The sequence below is a fragment of the Geotrypetes seraphini genome, chromosome 5 (genome assembly GCF_902459505.1).
Source record: "Geotrypetes seraphini chromosome 5, aGeoSer1.1, whole genome shotgun sequence".
NCBI classification, from domain to species: Eukaryota; Metazoa; Chordata; class Amphibia; order Gymnophiona; family Dermophiidae; genus Geotrypetes; species Geotrypetes seraphini.
This window is the reverse complement of record NC_047088.1, coordinates 116443390-116461023: the sequence shown is the minus strand read 5'-3', so window position 1 is coordinate 116461023 and position 17634 is coordinate 116443390. Positions and strand designations below refer to the sequence as shown.

Below are 17634 nucleotides of genomic sequence, written 5' to 3'. Positions count from 1 at the left end.
ACCTGTACTTCAACGGGGCCGGTCCACGCTCACCTTAGAGCTCCCTCTGCGTGCTTCCCATAAAGGAAGGAAGTCCTGCTGTACGACATTCACTCATGAAAAAAATAAACAGGCAAAAAAGAAAATCAGAGTCAATTTAGTTGTTCCTGTGATGACCACTTTATTATGTGGTATATTGCTGGGAGTAAACTTGTAGTTAGTCCAAATTCCCAAGTAGCAAAAATCATACCAACAAAAATTATATAGCCGACCAACAGGTCTAGGTTTTCAGCCGTCATCTACATCCTGACGGTTCAGGTAAGTAAAAATAAAACCAAAAAGAGTTGCTGTCTTTACATTCAGACTAACAACCAACACTACTGTTAGCACTTCAGATAGTTTTGTGCACAAGCCTTTTAGTTATTGAGGCTTGGGCCCCAACCAGCTCAATGGGAGTTGGTGGGGGAAGGGGGGTAAGCGAATCCACCAATTTACTTGTCTGTAACACAGAATGCCACTAATGGCCCCACAATCCCAACCAGTATGGACAGTGGATTCTCCCCAAACATTACTCCCTAGGTTCACAATAACACAGTAGAAACACCAGGTCAGCTTAACTAGGCTGAAACCTGGAAATTCAAACAATAAAAAAAAACGTGTTTTTTTTCTTCCTGCTTTCCTAAGCAGGGCAGCACAAGTCACCTTAAACTTTCAGCCTAAAGAACCTATCTTGAACAACAGACAAACGGGCAGAGTATGCTTTAACTCCCCCAAACTACCCAGCCCTGCCACTTAGCTTTCCTGCATCTGGATGTCTTCAGGCAGACTGGGAGTTTCCATATAGTCCATCGGTTCTGGCTGGGCTGGCTGGCTGGCCACAGGGTCAATGTCTGTTTCCTGCATTTCAATATCCTGGTTCACAGGAGAACAGCCTGGATAGACCTCTTCCTGGGCTGGCCCAGAGTGAACTGCCCTTTTCCTCCTAAGAGCAGCCTCTAAAGTGTTCAGCCGAACACACCCTGCTCTCTGAGGGGGAGGAGCTGCCTGTAAAGTTTGCCTAGATTTTCTCGGCTTCCTCATTATCTCCCTCAGCTGAGAGTTTGAGGAGGGAGGGAGGTCCCTTGGAGGCTGTTCCAGACCATTCTCCTCACTTTCCTCTCCTCCCTCACAATCAGTATTTTCAGGTTTAAAGGGGAATGCAGCTATTTCCCTTCTCCTGGTCACAACCCTATCCCCATGATTAGCTCTCTGTATGATCGGGCTAGCTTTAGTGAGAGCCAAACCCGGTACAGACAGAGCATCGGGGATAGGATTGTGACACCGCGCACAGCTGTTTGGCGCGCCGGCTAAGGCACACGGCAAAGCACACACCTTTGCAAAGCGTCTATTAGAAGCGTCCGTGAGAAACGATTGAGAGCCAGACCATACGATAAATACTTCTTACTACCATCAAAAGTAGTATCTTCTTGAAAAACACATTGAGTAACTAAGGTATTCACCAGGGTAGACCTGGCTGGGCCTCCGCGTGTGCGGATTGCCGGAATAGATGGACCCATGGTCTGATCCGGTGCTGGCATTTCTTAAGTTCTTATGTTCTTAAAAGGATAACCTGTTGCTACATGTATAACCTGAAAGCATAGACTGCATGTGTAGCCTATTTACTGCATGTATAGCCTGCTAGTATAACCTGCATGTATAGCCTGCATGCTTAGCCTGTTTACTGCATATTTAGCCTATAAGCATACTCTGTTACTGCCTACTTTATATCCTGCAAGTTTAGACTGTAAGTACAACCTGTTACTGCTTACATTAAGCCTCCAGACACTACTACTGATACTACTTACATTAAGCCTCCAGACAACATGGCAATTTTTAACAAACACCAACTGTTGTTAGGGGTACTATACCTAATCTGTTCCAAATGCTGAGGCAATGATGAAAAATCCCCTCAACCAATTCATACCCACCTTTCTTGGCACAGACCCTCTAAACTGTCCAAATCATCAAGCTCCCACCGACTTTTACAAAACTGTCTAGAACAAAGCCCACTTCAAATCCCAGAGATAAACACCACCCGTAAACCCTCCAAACCTCACAGAAACAAGACAAAAACAGAAACCTAAAAAAGCTAATACATACTGAAACTCCCACCTCAACAAACTATGAAAACTTTAAGGGATTCTATCTAAATACCCGCTCCGTGAGAAACAAAGCACACATAATAAATGATTGGATAGTGCAAAAAAAGCCGGACTTCCTGTTTCTGACAGAAACATGGATGGTCTCCAACACGGACATTATCATGAAAGAATTTCTACCACAGGGATATAAAATACTTCCGCTATCAAGAAACTGGAAAAAAGGAGGTGGACTAGCAATTATACTAAAAGAACCCTTTGACTACAACAAGATAGATTCCAAAACTTCAGAAAACCTAGAAATACTAACTTGCAAAATCATAAACGCCCAATTAGAAGAGTCACTAATCGCAACAATATTTTATATCCCTCCCAAAAAATGGTCAAACGCCAAAGAAGAATTCTTTGAATTTCTAACTGGATCGTACAACCTACTTCTTGGCAACATAAACATACATTTAGAACAAACGGGAAAGCCAAAAGTGACCGAAATCGACACCATCTTAACATCGCTCGATTTCCCAATGCCAAACACAGAGATAACACATGAGAAGGGACACCAGCTAGACATAGTCACCTTTTCTCAAAAGGAAACCCCCGACCCGAAGATTCACTACTATACAGAGGCCTGGGAAAAATTCATTTGGTCAGACCACTATATTGGCAAATTCGACCTACGCCGGCAAAAGAAGCTATCTCAACCAAAACACAAAAGCGAAAACAAAAAAACAATAACCAGTCATGGTATCATAAATATTCCATTCCATTACATTACATTAGAGATTTCTATTCCGCCATTACCTTGCGGTTCAAGGCGGCTTACAAAAGATTTATAAACGGGGGTTACAATGGGAGAACAATTGATTTACTAGAGTAGTAAAGAGTAGATCTTTTGACATTTCTCGGGGTTACGATTAAGGCGGCTTACAAAAGGTATACAAACGGGGGTTACAATGGAAGCATAATTGTCATTGCTGGGGTAGTAAAGAGTAGATCCTTTGTCAATTTTAGCGTTGTTAAGAGTATGTGAAGTTAGGGCTGTTTCAGTAATTTCTTGAAAAGTATAGTTTTTATTTCTTTTCTGAATGTCTTGTAGTCTGGGGTGGTCATCAGAAGGTTGGAGATCTGGTTGTCTTGTTTTGCGGCTTGAGTGGCTAGTAGGCCATCGTGTAGTTTTCATCGTTTTACTTCTTTGATCGGAGGAGGTATGAATGGGGAATGCGTTTTTCTGTGTCTGGTTGTGGATGCTTGGATGAGGCGGTTGTTCAGGTAGGATGGGCTGTCTCCGTTTAGGGTTTTAAACCCAACTGAATTCTGGTCTCACTACGAGCTACGGCCCATAACCGACGAAATGCAGGATTTTCCGACAAGATGGGGAAAGTTCAGCAAGGAACTATTAGACCAATTAGCTCCATACCAAACATACAAAAAGAAAGAAAGAGCACTAAACGAGTGGTTCGATTCATAACTATTAGCCATTAAACCGGAACTAAGAAAATTAGAACTGGAAAACAAGAATTAAAGAAATAGACAAGACAAACTGGAAACAAAAGATGAAAATATACAAAACTCTAATCAAAGAAAAGCGCACAACACACTACGCGCAGAAAATAGGTACATCAAAAATAAATAGTAAAGAACTGTTCAAACTAGTAAAAACGTTAACAGACACAACTCAAATCCTGAAAAAGGATATACTGATCACACCTATCCCCAAAGATCAGAAAAACTCAACAGCTCTGATATCCAACTACAGGCCCATAGCGAGCATCCCCTTATTCACAAAGCTACAGGAAGGATTTGTTAACTTACAACTAGTAAACTACCTAGACAAATTTAACATTCTCAGTGAACACCAATCAGGATTCAGAAAAGGATATAGCACGGAAACATTTATAGCTTAATCCTAAATCACCTCTATAGTCTTTTCAGCAAGGGCAAAAGTGCTCTAATCCTACAACTAGACCTTAGTATTGCATTTGACCTAGTAGACCACAAAATTATGCTACTATGCCTAGATGCAATGGGGCTCTCGGGAAAGGTAAAGAAATGATTCCAGGAATTCCTAACAAATAAATCCTACCAAGTAACTAGCAATTGAAATTACTCCAATCCATGGAAAAACCCCTCGGGGGTTTCCCAAGGCTCCCCTCTGCCTCCCACACTGTTCAACATTTACATCTCATCCTTAGGCCATCTACTACAAAAATTAAACTTAAACCATTACATATACACAGATGATATATCCATCTTAATCCACTTAAATGACATAACAAATGAAATTATAGATAACCTCTTTCACACAATGACCAAAATCGAAAAATGGATAACTGACTTCAAACTGAAACTAAACACAGAAAAGATAAAAATCTTCTTGGCAAGCCCCAAAGACAAAATTACCAGAACTGCACTACAAATAAATGGCCACGAATATCCAGTCTCCAAAACCATAAAAATACTGGGTATCACTCTAGACATACACTTAACCATAGCTGACCACACAAACTTAGTGGTGAAGAAATGCTTCTATACACTGTGGAAACTAAGGACCATTAAAAAATACTTTGACACAACATCCTTCAGACTACTGGTGCAATCTCTGATCCTATCAATACTGGACTACTGCAACATCGTTTATCCCCCCAAAAAACGGTACAAAAATTAAAAATTGTGCAAAACACTGCAGTTCGCTTGATCTTCGGATTGAGAAAAAATGACCATATTAGCCCTTACTACAAAAAATTGCACTGGTTACCCATGGAAGCGCGAATACTGTTCAAGTTCGCACGTACCTGTTTCAAACAATTCTGGGGACTAGCGCCTTCCTACCTGCTACCCCACTTCACATTACACAACCCCACACAAACAACCAGAAACCAAAACATCTTTGCATACCCAAAGATTACAGACTGCAAATACAAATCCTTTTTGGACAGGACCCTCAGTTTCCAAGCAAGCAGACAGTAATCCTGGCTGGGAAATTACATTAAAAGAGCCAGGCAGACCTACAGCGCATTCCGAAAATCAATAAAAACCGTTCTATTTGACAAATTCATCTCCTAAACAGATGCCCCTCACTCTCAATGATATTTTCCCCTTGCCAAACTTGATGTAATTTGCTGTCCTTTACCTATTTCTTATGTAACCTTTCACTTCTTGCACTCTGTAATTTTCTGATTGTCCAGCCTTCTTCAATGTAAACCGCCTAGAAGTCTTTCGACTATGGCGGTATAGAAAAATAAAGTTTTATTATTATTATTATCTGTCCCGGTGGGTTCACAATCTATCTAATGTACCTGGGGCTATGGAGGACTGAGTGACTTGCCCAGGGTCACAAGGAGCAGCATAAGGATAAACACTGCCCTAGACCTTAGAAATGAATAATAGGGATCAAAGCTAATTTTTGGAGCCCTCTCCACCTGGATTTCAAGTTGCTGTGTTTTTATATTTCCTTCCTTTTCAGCAAGCTGCTTTAGAGTCTTGTTTCCTCCTTTTATCAGAGGCTTGGTTTTAGTCTGCTCTGGTCTCAGGGCTAGATTCTAGACGTGGCAATCAAAATCCTAGAGGACCACAATATTCTGCAGAAAGCCAAGTTTTCAACTGTCATTGAAAAACATTATCAGGCAAAATTTCAATTCCTCTAAAGTTTTTTGCGCCTTTTTTTTTTTTTTTTTTTTTACGCTGGTAGAAAGGAAAACCAGGATACTGGAGTATTTTCAAAATCCTAGAGGACCACAATCGAAAAAATTATAGACTAAAGAACCGGTACTTCCAAAAAACACTGTGATCTTGTCTTTAACCCAGTGATTGTAAAATGTTTCTTGGGAGAATCCCAGCCACTCAGATTTTTAGGATATCTACAGTGAATATGCTAGAGATTGATTTGCATACACTGCCTCCTTGGTATGTAAATTTATCTCATGAATATTCATTGTAGATATCCTGAAAACCTGACTGGCTTCCTTAACACAAATTCCTTAGATTTATTTATTTTGAAAAAATTATATACCGCTTACAATTGTAAGCAATTTACAGATGATGGAAGTTTCAAATCATGGGACATATCTAGAGTGCACTTCTCTAATAGAGAATGGGGAAATTTTATAATTTGGCACCACATATCTAGCAACTAAATGCAGCATGTTGAAAGCTAATTTTATAATTGGATTTGGTTGCCCAGATTCTATTTCATTTAGGTATTCACTTAAGAAGGCATACATGTAAGTTCTTAAATGCAGCAGTTAAGCATATAACTTACATAATGTGAGCCATACCTATGCACCTCCCTCTGTGCATGCCCCATTGAATTTATGAATTAGACAAGTTGAATGCTAAAGTTATAGAAGGCATGTCAATTAAGCGCCAAGTTATAGCATATACTGTATGTACTCTGTTGGATTTAGAAAATGAAAGTGTGCCTGTGTGCATTCCTTATCTACATTTTTAGTGTGGTGTTTTGCTGCTACCTGTGTGATGAGCTATGTTTGTTTATAGGACATATGGCCTTAGCAACCAAGCTGCTTGGCAAAGTGAAGCAATGATAGAATAATAACAAAAGCAAGGATAGGGAGTGGATTCACATCAGTGGGATGGCTAGCAACCAAATAGAAAAAAACCAACAGGATGCACTTATGAAACAGCTACCAGCAACATAAAAGAACACAAGTTTTAAAATCAAACCCTTAACCTTGTTTGAGTACTCTAGTTTTCTTTATTATATAGTTTTCACTTGATTTATTAACTGAGATTGAAAACAACTTCTATTTTGTTGTATTTTATGAAAACATTGGACATTAATTATTCTTAAACAGATCCTCAGTTGAAGAGGAAAACATCAAGGGCAGTGAAGTTTAACCCTTCCTAGTGTATAGATTCGGTAGAGCTCAGCATGACAGATTCATCTCTGGTGGACCACATGACACGAATTAAGCTGAAGCTTTTGGAAAAGGTAAGACTATTGGCAAAATATCATTATCATGTGGTTGAGTATCATTTTACCTTTAACTGTTAAGATCCATGTTAGCAGCAGGCTGAATAATTAAACATATTTATAGTGCACCCTTCAGCTTAAAGTGTTTTAAAAGAAAGAGCATGCTCAGGAAACATTGAGGTGCAGGGACTTTGAAAACAAACTTACCGTACATTATTCCACACTCTGGTATAGTGGAGGAGTACTGTATGAATGACATGAAACTGAATTAAACTTTCAGTTTTTAAATGACTGTTTAGAATATTTAAAACAAACCCTGCAGATGCCTCCAAAATTCAGAAAATGGAAAAGCTTGATTATGGTAATGTGTAAGAGCACTTCACCTCATATTATCATATTAAAAAATAGAACAAATTTTTGTTATAGAAAATCTCTTTCCAAATTTGAGGCACTCTGTACTTCCCTGGATAAAGCAGTGTGACATTCACTAGTTGCTCACTTGAGTGTACAGAAATAAAGATTACTAGAAAATATAAAGATGTGATGACTTTTTTATTGGACTAACCTGATATATTTCTTGACTAACTTTCAAGAGCTTACACCTCCTTTTGTAGGTCAGAAGTATGGAGATCATATCTTCTTTAAAAGTAATGGATAAATCCTGAGTTAGGGAACATGCACTTCAAAAATCTCACTGGAGAACAAATTTCACGAAAATATTTGTTTAACAGATTTGGGTTAATCTAATCAGAATTTAGAACCCTGAATTGTATCATCACTTGCAATGAAACAAGTACTTCACTGTTCAAGTCATTAATAGGTCCTTTTACTAAGGTGTATTAGCTGTTTTAGCACGCGCTAAATGCTAAGGTGTGCTAATGCACCCATAGGATATAATGGATGCGTTAGCACACCTTAACATGTGGAGGGGTATAATAAAAAAAACGTCTAAGTCCCCTTTTGGCCTAGGTCCTAAATGCTGAAAGTAGAAGCAGGGAAAATGTCCATTCTCAAAAAAAACGTCCAAAAGGAGGTTTTTATTGATAATGGCCTGCCTCTACGTTCAGCTGTTTAAACGCCCAGACCACCACTATGTCTACACTAACAACATATAGTCAACCAAAAAAAAATCCTAAGTCCCAAACGCCCAACACAAGAGCTTTTAGGCGAAGGAGGGGCCAGTCCTTTGCCTAAAAGCTGGATTCTGTAACCGGTGTCTGTCAAAAAGAACACCAGTTATAGAATCCACCCCCCCAGCAACAATCGCAGCAGGAGAGATAGCCAATCCACCCCTCCTCCCCGATCGGATCGGGCAGGAGGGAGCCCAGGTCTTCCTGCCCCAGCGAGCCGCGACCCCCCCCTGTCATGATCGGGGCAGGAGGGGGCTCAAGCCCTCCTGCCTCGGCAAGCCACGACCCCCCCCCCCGACATGTTCGGGGCAGGAGGGAGCCCCAGTCCTCCTGCCTCGGCAAGCTGCAACCCTCCCAACACGATCAGGGTAGGAGGGAACCCAAGCCCTCCTGCCTCAACAAACCTCCTATCCCCCACCCTCTTTAAGATACGGGCAGGAGGGATCCCAGGCCCTCGTTGCACCCCCCCCACAATCGCCCCCCCTGAACCCCAACAGCCCCCCCCACCTGGCAACCCCCACCGCCGACACCCCCACCGTACCTTAAGAAAGTTGGATGGACGGACGGGTCCCAAGACCATCCGGCAGGCTCGCCATCCTAAGAATGGTGGGCCTTAGGGCCTGATTGGCCCAGGTGCCTCAAGCCCCGCCCACAGGTGGGGCCTGAGGCACCTGGGCCAACCGGAATAAGCCCAGTTGCCTTAGGCCCCTCCTGTGGGCAGGGCCTTAGGCACATGGGCCCAACCCATTGGAAGTGATCGTGGGGGGGTGTGACGAGGGCAGGAGGGCCTGGGATCGATATCATGGCAGGGGAGATGAGCCATCTCTCCTGCCTCGATGGTTTGCGTTGGAGGGTGGGCAGGTTGATGGGGCCACTGACCTCATTGCGGCAGCCGCGATAAGCTCAGTGGCCCCTTTTTTGGCATTTATATCTGTTTTGACTTGGTCTAAGTCAAAACGTATAAGAGCCGTCTAGGCAACCTGTCAAATGTTTTGGTTATACCTGCTGTACGACTATGTTGGCCCATCTCCCACCTTTTCCCTTCCTCTAAAAGTGCCTCTTTTCGCTCTATGCGTTTAGAGGAAGGGGAAAGGCCTAAGCTGGTTTTAGATATGTCTAAAACCAGCTTTGGTTATGGGTACTTGAACGATCAGGCTTTTTGATCGGCCAAATACCCATTTAGGCCACTATGTAGACGTGTGGGTTTTTTTTTTTTTTTTTTTTATTATGAGCCTCTTAGCGTGCGCTAAAACGGTACCGCACCTTAGTAAAAGGACTACTAAATGAGGTTTGTTTGATTGTGGTGGCTGAAAATCTGGATCATTTTCACTGTCAAAGTCCAATGTGTCATCTGCTGCTTTGTCATCATCAGTGCCTAAGGTAAATTTTTCTCATGGCTTCAGCGCAGGAAGACTGTTGTGGTATGGCACTTTCTCACAGCCGATGGCTTGTTAACATGTAAATTGACTTTTTTCTTTTTTTTGTAAATCTTTATTGATTTTTTAAGCATACACAAAGTGCAACAATTATACATTCAAAGATACCAAAGAATAGCACTTACATACTTGCAAATAACTGAAACAAATTACCCATCCCCTCCCCCATCCCTCCCTACCTGGATGTGTGTATCTGGTAACTAAAGTTATTAATTATTCCGTTGTTTAACAAATGACTCCAATGGACTCCAAATAATTTTTAAAATCTTACTATTCCCAGATTGTTCCACTATCATCCTTTCATATTGATAATATAAACAAAGTGTTTCCCACCAAAAAGAAAAATTCAATCTATTCCAATTTTTCCAATTCCTCATTATTAATTGTATGGCCACCCCAGTCATTATAAGAAGAAGTCTATTTTTATATTTAACAATTGGACTATTAAGTTTTAACAATGTTCCAAATAAAATTACGCCATATGACAATGAGATAGAGATACCTAAAATCAAATTAATTTTGACCCAAATTGACTTCCAGAAGTTAAGTATCAATGGGCAATAAAATAAGAGATGATCCAGTGTCCCTAGTTCAAGTTGACGGTGCCAGCCTCTATTAGACTTTGTGTAATCCAAGTTTTGCAAATGAACTGATGTCCAAAAAATTCTTTATAACAAAAAAAACCAAGTTTGTCTCATAGATGATGATGCTGTACATCTGATTCTCCAAGTCCAAATCTGTGGCCATTGTGTAGCAGAAATGTTCTGCTTTGTTTCTATACTCCAAGGCCCCGATTCTATAAACTGCGCCTAACTTTAGGCATGCTTTAGGCGCCCTTGTGGTGCAACTGGCAATTAGTGTTACTTAGGCGCTACATAGGCATCGTATAGACGTCTCTAATGCACTAAGCTATCTTAGGCGTGTATTAGGCACGGGTTCCCAAAAACCCCATATAGACGCCAGATAGACGTCCCTACGATGTTATGTATAAAAAGGTGGTTTTTACTGATTGGTTATCATTATTTCAGGACTGTAAGCTTTAACATAATTAACCCAAAGTATACCATCATTAAAAGGATAATAAAAACACAGTATACCATGTTTATAAGGATATTTATAATATATTAGTTTCAGTAGGAGAATACACGTCGGAATGCTGTGGAGCAAAACAAAAAGGGGGAACCCGTTCTTGAAAAAGCCTTTGGGCGAAACTGGTTGAACCTTAAGGTCCTCCCCGAGGTTTAAAAAAAGAATGAAGAAATAGCTAAAGCTAAGTACAAAAGTTTTTAAGTTGTATAAGAAAAGTTTATCGATTTGCACAAAACATAGAATATAGAGCACAAGCACTTTAAAAAAAACTAAGGTCTGATGATGAATAAAAGCCAGAAAGAGAAACAAGCCTTCAAATAATTTGGCTGGTGGTTGGCTGGAACTGAAGACCATAGAGGTACTTAGAAAGGTATTATCTGAAAAAAAGATCACTTAGAAATTAGGCACTTTGAAGTTTATTATATGCCGTTGTGGATTGATGGTGTATATTGAAAAAATGTGACATGCTTACATGCTAAACTTCACTCTAATCCGCTGTGCTAGGCAATGAACCATACAATAATAGCAATTCTGATTTGTATATACTACTCCTTATAGGTAGTGAATGGCAGTTAATTCTGCTAGGAGACAGAACAAGGTAGATCTCACTTTCCTGTTATATCCTTTTTCTTCATTATTTCAGAATTGTATACTTCAACAGTATAAAAACAAAAAAAAGTCATAAAGTATGGCATGTTTAAAAGAAAAGTGGCAGGAGTGACGTCATCAATGAAGATGGTAGCCTAATGTGAAGGCTCCGTCTTCAGCCACCTTGAGATTTAAATTGATGAATGCTGACAGCTTCTTGGATGTCTTATTTTGTTTGAAAATGAAGGAGGAAACTTCCTTTACAGATCGCGTCAGTCAGTCAGTAGCTGAGTGAAGGATTTGATGAGTAGTCAGTGGCGGTCAGCTGTGTGGCGGTTTTTGTCAGATGGTGCAAAAAAATACGATCACGTTTCACCCTTTTTGCTCAACGCACATTGGTTACCAGTTGAACACAGAATTAACTATAAAATTTTACTTTTAACACTCACAACAAAATTAAATAACCAACCGGATTTCATCAACAGACTTCTAATTCCTTATAGCACATCAAAATCTCTCCGTTCAACTTCTCAGAATCTCCTTGTCATACCTTCTTTAAAATCGATTAATACGTTGCGATCCAATAACTTTGCGGTTTTGCCCCTACCCTATGGAATTCGCTGCCTAACCACTTGCGCTGTGAATCCGATATAAAACAATTTAAAGCAAAATTAAAAACATTCTTGTTCCAAGACGCTTTTGGATAACAACTGTCCTTTTAAGGGCAAAATTTAAATCAACTGCTACTTTTTACCCTAACCTATTATTTTTTCCTTTTATGTTGCACCTTTTCTATAATAATTGTAGTTCTTCTTTCCCACTACCCTATTGTCTGAGGTAGTTCCTTATGTTTCATCAAAACCTTTTGTTATGTTCGGAAGTTATCCAGTATCCCTTGTTTTTATGTGTTTTTATGTAATTTTATATTGTAAACCGCTTAGAAATCTGAATAAGCGATCTAAAATTTTTTTTAATAAACTTGAAACTTGAAGGAAATCCATTCCTACCACAATGGCTTGTAGCAGAGAGAAGATGAATGTATCTGATGCACCTGTGTCTGCAAACTGCAGAATGCTGATGAAACTCAGCAAAGTCCACCACTTACTTCTCATTTATAATCTTAATGTATATTTTCTTCAAACCTCTTAGAACCTAACGGATGTAGCGGTATATAAGAAATAAATTACATTACATTACATTACTTATGAAAGCTGTTAGGATGCTGTTAAAATGAGTGAAGGGGAGGGTGGGATTTGAACCGGCGAGCTTCAAAAAATGGACAGTGTGCAACAAGGCGCATTAACCTGGTGAGCCACAAATGGCATCTTTCTATCAGAGAAGTTTCCTCCCATGACAGCTTAGGATGTCCTAGCTATGAGAAGGAGAAAATAAGTTTGCCTGGAAAGGGAAATGTGCTGATAAAAACCAGCAAAGTCCACCATTTAGACCAGGGATCTCAAAGTCCCTCCTTGAAGGCCACAATCCAGTTGGGTTTTCAGGATTTCCTCAATGAATATGCATTGAAAGCAGTGCATGCACATAGAGCTCATGCATATTCATTGGGGAAATCCTGAAAACCCGACTGGATTGTGGCCCTCAAGGAGGGACTTTGAGACCCCTGATCTAGACCCTCTTATGACAGCTAATATGAAACTTTTAGGAAGTTGTTAAAATGAATGAAGGTGTGATTTGAACCGGGGTGCTTGAGAAGATGGACAAGGTGCATTAACCTGGTGAGCCAGAAATGCTTTCTTTGTGGTGATTGTGATATGATAGCTAATCAGATGATGCATAGGCAGGTTAGTCAACAATGATATGAAAGGGCAGTGAGTAGAAGCTGATGTAGCTCTATAGGTTAAAGTCTTGTGCTGGTCATACAGAGGTTGTGAGTTTAACACCCAGCGCATCTTTTAATTGTGGCATACTACCTTGAAGGTGCAGCTTGATGATCTTCCAATGAGGTCAGCTTTGTGAAGCTGAAGAGCTCCATTTTGCAATGAGGGAAAATGCATGTTAAGGTCTGTATCTGGTTTTTCTCTTTTTAAGCGCTGAGAAATGAAGTAATGTGTGCAATAATGATATGGTTTTCATGTCCTTTCTTTGCTCTCAAGAAAGAGCTAATTGCAGCACTGTTGAAAAAAAAAAGGGGGTTCTTTTTAAGCAGGAAAGCCAAAGGTGGTGTAATAAGTAAATCATATTACTGTTTGGGCAGAAAAATACTATGGAGTTCATAATAAAAATAAAAAGTCTAAAAAGTGTCCTAAATGGCTACTTGGACGATCAAAAAGCCTGATCGTCCAAGTACCCATAACCAAAGCTGGTTTTAGACGTATCTAAAACCAGCTTAGGCCTTTCCCCTGCCACTAAACACACAGAGAGAAAAGAGGCGTGTTTAGAGGAGGGGAAAGGGCGGGCGGTGGGCAGGAGGTGGGCCGACCTACACCTAGTCGTGCAGCAAGTATAACCAAAACCTTAGGCAGGTTGCCTAGTCGGCACTTATACCTTATACCACCCACCCACCGCAACCATCACGGCTGGAGAGATGCCTCATCTCCCCTACCGCGATGCAATCATCCCTCTACCCGAACTGCCATGACCCACGGCAGGAGAGATGCCCAATCTCTCCTGCCACGGATTGTGGCAGTTTGGGTAGAGGAGTGATCACATCGCAGCAGGGGAGATGAGGCATCTCTCCTGCCGTGATGGTTGCGGTGGGTGGATGGGTAGGTTGCCGGACCACTGAACTGATCGCGCCAGCCGGCATCAGCTCAGCGGCCCCTTTTTCGGCACCTAGACCTGTTTTGACTTCCTTTCCCCTCCTCTAAACACGCCTCTTTTCTCTCTGTGCGTTTAGTGGCAGGGGAAAGGCCTAAGCTGGCCAATCTCTCCTGCCGCAATATATCACCCCCTCCCCCCGACAATATCGGGGCAAGAGGGAGCCCAAGCCCTCTTGCCCCGGCGATCGTCAGCAGCCCCCCATTACGTTTGGGCCAGGAGGGAGCCCAAGCCGTCCTGGCCTCTCACACCCCATCCCCTACAATATTGGGCATGAGGGAGCCCAACTCCTCCTGCCCAGGCAGACCCCCTACCCCCCACCCCCACTACAATACGGGCAAGAGAAATCCCAGGCCCTCCTGCCCTCGACACAAACCCCCCTAATGACCGCCCCCGAACCCCTGATCGGGCCCCCCCGCCGATCCACGACCCCCCGCTGACCCCATGACCCTCCCACCCCCAATCCCACCCCCCATACATGGTAAATGTTGGCCGGATGGACGGGTGCCAAGCCCGCCCATCCGGCACACCAACCGGCTGCAGAATGGGGCTGGATTGGCCCAGGTGTCTGAAACCCCGCCCACAGGTGGGGACTAAGGTGTCTGGGCCAACCAGAATAGGCCCCTCCTGTGGGTGGGGCCTTAGGCACATGGGCCCAACCCGATGATCGCCGGGGCAAGAGGGCTTGGGCTCCCTCTTGCCCCGAATGTTGTCGGGCAGTCGGGGTGCCACGGGGCAAGAGGGCTTGGGCTCCCTCTTGCCCCGAACGTAGTCGGGCAGTCAGGGTGCCTCGGGGCAAGAGGGCTAGGGCTCCCTCTTGCCCTGATGATGTCGGGGAGTCGGGGAGTTGGTGGGGCAAGAGGGCTTGGGCTCCCTCTTGCCCGGATCGTTTTAAGGTGGGGGGATTCTGTAACCGATGTTGTTTTTGACAGACACCGGTTACAGAATCCAGCTTTTAGGCGAAGGACTAGCTCCTCCTTCGCCTAAAAGCCCTTGTATTGGACGTTTGGGGCTTAGGCGTTTTTTTGGTTCATTATGGTGTATAAGTGTAGACGTCGTGGAGGGATAAGTGTAGACGTAGTGGTGGTCTGGGCGTTTAAACAGCTGAATGTAGAGGCAGGCCATTATCAAAAAAAGGACTTTTTTTTTATTATGGACATTTTCCCTGCTTCTACTTTCAACGTTTAAGACCTTAGGCCAAAAAGGGACTTAGACGGGTTTTTTTATTATGCCCCTCTACGTTTTCCATGCAATTTGTTTATATTGATGTGCTCTATTGATATGGTGGCTTATTAAATTTATTAGGAGGGAGAAAGAAGAAAAAATCACATATTCAAACTCACTATCCTATATAATAAAACGCTAGCTGCGCATGCGCACTCAGACCTGCGTGATCTGTAATCCCTGATCCGTAGGTCCGTGGCCAGAGTGTGTATGCGGCGGACAGATCGGGAAAGCACAGCACAGCCGGCGACTCCCCCCCTCCCACCCTCACTCACTGCCAAAACCACCACCTCCTCCTTCTCGCCGGCTCACCCGCTTTTAAATGAAGAGAAAAGCGCTGCACCGCACTAACGCTGGCTTTGCTGTCTTCTGTCCACTGCGGTCCGCCCTCTCTGATTACTTCCTTTTTCCGCTAGAGTTGGCCGCAGTGGATAGAAGATGCCGAAGTCAGCGGCTGTTGCCGTCGATCTCCATTCCTCCGGGTGGGGGGGTCTGGGAAGAGAGGGATCGCGGCCACTCAGCGCCACCACCGAGGAGCCCAGCAACTTTCCGCTACCCGGGACCCAAGTCATTTGCCGCCCCCCCTATTCCCTTATCGCGGGCCCGACTGGCGATTTAAGCAGCGTGTGCAGCAGTCTTCACACGCTGCTTCAGGCCCTTCTACTGCCCTGATTTGCTCCGGACGTGCCAGAGTAAATCAGGGCAGTAGAAGGACCCGAAGCAGCGTGTGAAGACTGCTGCACACGCTGCTTGAATCGCCATGTGTAGTCGGGCCCGCGGGAAGGGAAGGGTAGGGGGGGGGGCGGCAAAGGACTCGGGCCTGCGTTTGTAGTCGCGACTGTGGGAAGGGAAAGGGGGTAGAGGCAACACTAATGCTGCTGCACAGGGAACTGGTGTGAGGGGAGGGAAATGGAGGGGGAGGGAATGCTGCTTTGGACAGACAGACAGAGGGAGGAAGGGAGACAGAAAGACAAGAAGAAAGACCCAGGGGCAGGTGCACAGGGAACTGGTGTGGGGGAGGGAAATGGAGGGGGAGGGAATGCTGCTTCGGATAGACAGACAGAGGGAGGAAGGGAGACAGAAAGAAAAGAAGAAAGACACAGGGGCAGGGAGATATACAGAAAGACAAACAGACAAAGGGGGCCAGGGACAGAGACAGACAGAAAGAAAGACAGCGGGAGTCGCGTCAGGAGGGGTGCGGGATGCCACAGAGGGAACTTTTCCAATGGGTGCAACTGGGCGGCTGTCGGGAGCCTCTGATCAGGGGCAGAGCAAGGTAAGTGTATCATAGGGATAAGAAGGAGGAGTGGGGGAGAAAAAGGAAGGGACGCCTACTGCTGGACAGGGGGAGAAGGAAAGAGATGGACAGGGGGGGTGAAGAAAAAGGAACGGAGGCCTAATGTTGGACAGGGGGAGAAGGAAGGTTCTGCTGGACAGGGGGGGAGGTAAAACAAAGGGAGAAGGGCTGCTGCTGCATAAGGAGAGCTGTGAAGGGGTGGTGGTGGACACAGGGGAAGTAAAAGGAAGGGAGAATGGACAGGGGGAGCAGGCAAGGGGTGGTGATGGACAGCCAAGGAAAAAGAAAGACAGAAAGAAAAAAAGCGGCTAAGGAAAGAGAGAGAGAAAGAAATAAAGAGAGACACACACACATATATTCTAGCACCCGTTAATGTAACGGGCTATAAGACTAGTAGGAAATATAATTGCGGAAGCGGAAAGCACACCTAATCTGCGTCTATAGGAAGTCTCAGACTAAGAAAGCTGAAAGTGCATTGAAATGAAGCAAAAACTACACTTAGACCAGCTTTTCCTTCGCCTACATTTTCCACGCTATTTAGGCGCACTCTGTCACCTAACTAGCGTCTATGTGGTACCTATCCTTAATCACGCCCATGCTATGCCCACGTCTACAAACTTAGACGCGACTATTTCCTAAATCTGCATCTATCTTGCCTAATTAGCGCCTAACTCCGTCTAAGACCCAATTAATGCTTGTTAAGACCCTTAAATTGCTCATTTTCCACTTAAATCGGATGCATAAAGCATGCCTAAAGTTAGGCGCAGTTTACAGAATCAGGGTCCAAATGTCTCTTAAGCTTGTTATAGGCTTTTTCTCCAAATATTCAGATATTAGCAGCCTGATGTCCTTGAAAATCTACCTGGAAACACAGGCCTGGCAAACTATACTGACTTTTTAAATTACGCCATTCAGGGAACCCATTCTGAATGGCCTGTTTCAACTGCAACTGCAACTATTTATAACCTTGAGATTTTGAAATATCAAACGATTGTTGTAACTGCAATAAAGAAACCATTTTTCCATTCAAAATTACATCATTTAGAGT

General features: G+C 43.3%; 1 protein-coding gene across 4 annotated transcripts in view; it reads left to right on the top strand.

Annotated features, from left to right (window-relative positions):
* The window catches only part of C5H21orf58 (chromosome 5 C21orf58 homolog), a 328538-nt gene that overhangs the window by 72805 nt on the left and 238099 nt on the right, over positions 1-17634 (top strand). For 2 of the 4 annotated variants that reach the window (XM_033947054.1, XM_033947053.1), the window contains exon 1: positions 6988-7065. Coding sequence is in view for 2 of the 4 variants with exons in the window: in XM_033947056.1 (XP_033802947.1) it covers positions 7006-7065 (60 nt within the window). In the remaining 2 variants the exon portion in view is untranslated. Of the gene's footprint in view, positions 1-6717; positions 7066-17634 lie in introns of those variants that run through there. The other 2 variants (XM_033947056.1, XM_033947055.1) reach the window with 2 other exon arrangements.